This window comes from Gossypium hirsutum, chromosome A01, assembly GCF_007990345.1.
Source record: "Gossypium hirsutum isolate 1008001.06 chromosome A01, Gossypium_hirsutum_v2.1, whole genome shotgun sequence".
NCBI lineage: Eukaryota > Viridiplantae > Streptophyta > Magnoliopsida > Malvales > Malvaceae > Gossypium > Gossypium hirsutum.
In genome coordinates this window covers 6,030,707-6,035,202 of record NC_053424.1, presented here as the reverse complement: position 1 = coordinate 6,035,202, position 4,496 = coordinate 6,030,707, and the positions used below count along the sequence as shown (strand labels likewise).

At 35.3% G+C, this 4,496-nt stretch overlaps 1 protein-coding gene across 3 annotated transcripts; it reads left to right on the top strand.

Annotated features, from left to right (window-relative positions):
- Positions 1-224: 224 nt before the first annotated feature.
- LOC107917800 (uncharacterized) lies at positions 225-4,172 on the top strand. 3 transcript variants are annotated; one of them, XM_016847119.2, is made up of 7 exons: positions 225-1,240; positions 1,561-1,656; positions 2,153-2,278; positions 2,358-2,447; positions 2,841-3,521; positions 3,602-3,694; positions 3,842-4,172. In XM_016847119.2, the coding sequence occupies exons 1-7, from the start codon at positions 470-472 to the stop codon at positions 3,884-3,886; spliced, it is 1,902 nt and encodes a 633-aa protein (XP_016702608.1). In that variant the 5' UTR covers positions 225-469; the 3' UTR covers positions 3,887-4,172. The 3 variants fall into 3 exon arrangements, with proteins under 3 accessions (XP_016702608.1, XP_040930861.1, XP_016702609.1); XM_016847120.2 differs by lacking the exon at positions 2,153-2,278 and having other exon boundaries at positions 261-1,240; XM_041074927.1 differs by lacking the exons at positions 2,153-2,278; positions 2,358-2,447 and having other exon boundaries at positions 259-1,240.
- The last annotated feature ends 324 nt before the right edge of the window (positions 4,173-4,496 follow it).

Below are 4,496 nucleotides of genomic sequence, written 5' to 3'. Positions count from 1 at the left end.
AAAATTAAGACCAAAACGATAAAAGTATGTAAATATCGAAGTTTAAATTTGTTATTATACTAATTAAAATTATGTATAATTGATAGAAGACATTAATATCTTAATTAATTATATTTAATTACTCACTTTAAAAATTAACAAAGATTAGATTAGTTCAATATTTTTTTTTTGAGAGAAATCAATTTCCTTAAATTTGAAATTGAGAGAAGCTGGATAAGTGATTTTAGCAAAGGAAACCCTATATTCCAATTATTTTTCTAAGGGAAAAGGAAAAGGGAAACTATGTGTCTTTTAAAGCTTACTTCACGTTGGGCGTTCAGCGTTCTCCTCTTCCCCATGTTTTCCCCTTCTCTGGCATCACTTTCTCGCCCTCCAACTAAAATTATTTAATAAGTCATTCAAGTTGAAGAATCTTCTCCCATAAGATTCCATAAACAAAGGAAAACCCGAAAGAATCCTTGTCCTAATAATGAACCCGTATGATGAGAAAAGGCTAAGAGACGAAGTCATCTACTTACACTATCTCTGGGAACAAGGTCCCCCTCAGACCACTAATCAAACCCTTCAGAAAAGACCCAGACCTTCAACCCAAAACCCCATCAACAGAAGAAAGTTTGCTCATTCTGGATCCCACCCTCCACCCAAACCTGACCCTGGGCTCGACTGGTCAGTCCTTCTGAAATCCACATCACCTTCCTCTCCTGGATGGCCAGAACCCAAGTCTAAACCAGACCCCACGGTCAGACCTGTTTCAATTGAAGACCAAGCTAGGGTTGCCAACATGCAAATGCAAAACAAGGTTCTTGACGGTTGCAAAGAGTTTTTCAAGAAAAGGGTTCGTGATGAAGAAAACGATGATGGTGATGATGATGATGGTGATGATGATGATGGTGATGTTGATGAAGAAGAAGAAGAAAATAATGAAGTAGACATGTTTTTTATGAGAATTTTTGTGAATAACAGTGAGTTGAGGGGCTACTATGAGGAGAATCATGAGAAAGGTGAGTTCTTTTGCTTGGTTTGTGGTGGCATTGGTGAAAATTTAGGTAAGAAATTCCAGGGATGTGTTGGACTTGTACAGCATTGTATGTCGATTTCGAAAACAAAGTGTAAGACAGGCCATAGAGCTTTTGGATTGGTTGTTTGTAAAGTTCTTGGTTGGGACATTGATAGGTTGCCTGTGATTTTGTTGAAAGGAGAGCCTTTGAGTCGTATTTTGGCTAATTCAAGGGAATCACAGGTAAACTTCTTATGTTTATTTGCATTTTAATTGCCTAATAATTGTATCAATCATGAAGCTGTATGAGTGTTGGATACATGGTATAGATTGTTTGAATTGAGCAATTTGTAGAATTTACATTGATGATTATTGGTTATAAGAACTGCTATGAATGGTAAGGTTTGGAGTGTTAAGGATTTATGTTGAATTGATGGTCGGTGAGGTGAGTGAGTTTTTTCCCTTATTATTTGCTTAATTAATGAGGAATTTTGTGTAATATGAGTTTAGGAATTGGATGTATAGTGAAATAAGAACTTGTATCTTAATGGTGTTGAGTGCAGAACACTTTGCAAGGAGAAGGTTCCGATAAAAATGTAAAAAATCTTGAAACTGGAAATTCAAGTGGCGAAGTCCGGAAAGATGGCTCTGATTATCTGGTGAGGGTTCATCTCTTTACTTTTTCTGTTAGAGTTTTTATGGACCATTATGTATGTCAGATATGCAAACTTTTGATATTTCAAAAATCAGTTAACAAATTACTTAAATACAAAAGGTACCACTTACTGATATTCCCTTGCCGGTATACTTAGTACCATTGTCTTTATTTCATTCCTAAGAGCACTATAATTCTTGTTCTTAATGTTTTATAAGTATTCAATCTCATGATGTATTTAGAGGAAGGACAATAGATGATTTGAGGATATGCCAATGGTTGTCAAAAAGCCTAGAGTTTCTCCTAGAATATTTTGAAACTAAGCCTTTTCTGTGAAGTACTAAAGCCAACCTCGTTTATTCAATTCGGTCAGAGCCTGCTTTTGTTTGATTTTATCCATGTTGTGGCTTTTTCAAATGTTCCTTATCCTGACATTGTTCGTGCATTAGTTAATTTTGGTTTTGTCAAGCTCAAGGGTTTGCTTACGTTCAATGCTGCAGGATAAGGAGGATGATTTAACAGGTGATGTAGAGTTCATGAATGCTGATGGCAATGGGTCAGTTAAAAAAGAGGTTTTTAGTAATGATCAGAGTAATGGTGAATTGATGGCCTGTAACATGAGTAATGTGAGTGTAGGACTATTTGTTTTATCATTTTTGGAATCTTTAGTAAACATGGATATCTTGTTGTTCTTGTGAGTTGTAGAATTTCTTAGAGGAGGAGGATGCCAATGAAAATGTTGAAAGTCTCGAGATTTCAGATGGTGAACCAAACAAAGGATCGGTTAATGATCTGGTGAGATAATGGTTTTCTAGCAGTGTTTGTATGTCATATAAATCACCTGAAATTACTTTACCAGAACCTCAGCCTTGTTCTTTATATCATACCACAAGGAGCTCTAAAAAGCTTTTCCATGATCCACAAGTTTTTAGAAACTCGTTATTTGGTGAAAGAAAGGCAAATTTGAAAGTATTAAGGTGTTTTCCGGAGAAAAGCGTGAGGAAGTTTACGAGACTAAGTTACCTAATCTTCCCTCAGCTACACATCAATTCTTACAAAGCATTACCTAAGTTTTGCCTTCTGCAAGTTGTTATTTTAGATTCCCTCACTTGCACCCTTGCTTTTGAATGTTAAACTGATGAAAGTCGATAAATGATTTTGGTACCATCAAAATCTAAAATAATGCAGGGATTAGGCTCGTCTCAGGTCACAACCACCGGGTGGTCCTGCATAGAATCCATTGATGTGTCCACTTCAACAACTCCGGAATGGCCCAGCTTTGAGCCTTGTACTGCTTCTATCACTCATGTGATTTCTGCCGAAGAACAGATTAGAATAAACATGGTGCAGTGGCAGCTGAATGTCTTTGATGCTTGCAAACAATTCTTATCTAAAACAGCCGGATCAGACAGCGATGAAGATGATAATGAATTTAATGAAGATGATTTAATGGATGATGATGGGTCTAATGACAGTAATGAGTTCAATTTCTTTCTGAGGCTTTTCACAGAGAACGATGAACTCCGAAGTTATTTCGAGACTTACTGCAGAGATGGGGATTTCTGGTGTTTGGTCTGTCGCGGGATTGGGAAGAAAGATTGGAGGATTTTTAAAGACTGTGTGGGGCTAATTCAGCATTCCACTGCAATATCAAAGACAAAAAGGAAGCAAGCTCATAGAGCTTTCGGGCAGGTTATTTGTAAGGTTCTTAATTGGGATTTTGACCGTCTTCCATCGATCATGTTGAAGAACAAACCTTATAGCCATTCCATCAATCATGCTCTTACATATAAGTCAAAGTCCGAGTCAGCAGGTTCAAAGGAGGATGTTGATGCACATCAAAATAATAGCCTGTTGATGAATAGTGAGGTCAGTAATGCACCCATATTGACCTAAATACTTTCTGGTACCCTCAACTCTTTGCCCTCCGTAAATAGCTTCCATTGCAGAATACCATGAACGAAGTACCCGACAAAGATGCTAATTTAGAAAACAGAGCTTTGAATATTGGAGCAAATGAAGATAAACCAGAAAATCCCATGGTGAGTTGGTATTTTTCGAATGTTTTATGTTATTCTCTTGCTTTACGCCTTTCGGGAAGCAATATGGTTTAACCATGTTGAAATTTTAGAATATTGAAGCTGGCATGGCAGTTGCTTTGTTCTTTGCTAACCATTCATTGTGAACAGAATTCTTCAGGAGAAAATAACACAAATTCTGAAGCAGACCAATGATGACATGGAGAATTCTAGTTTTGAAGATCAGAGTGAAGAAGATGCTCACCATCTCAAGTAGAAGAAATGAATTTATCAAGAAAACATGGTAGGTAGTGAAAGTTTGTGTTAAATTATTGCGCAAGTACCATTAGGATCAACAACTCCATTTAGCATTGCTCTCTCTATGTGATAAGTGGTAGTAGTTGTTTAGGAATCGAATATTAACGAATGGACTTAAAAACGAACTTATTTGGGATCGGTGTTAATTGAAGACTTATAATATAAATCTTTTGAGTTGGCTTTATCTTTTAAAATAAATAATTAAATTTAAATAATTTATTTAATTATGGTATAATGATAAATTTAATCTCTAGTGTTTATCTTATTTGTCACTTTCGTCTTATTTTTTCACTTTGGTTCTCTTTCTTTGAACGGAAAAATTACTTCATAGTTGTTGTTGATAATTATTTTTATTTTTTTTAATGAAAGTTTTTGAAATTTTTGAAAATTTTTATTAATCATTATGTGCTTTTCTAAAACCAGTTTCCAATGGCGTTGTACGTGCTTATTTTTATTACATTAAATAATGTATTTTTAATTTTTCAAAAGATATATTTTTAATAATTAA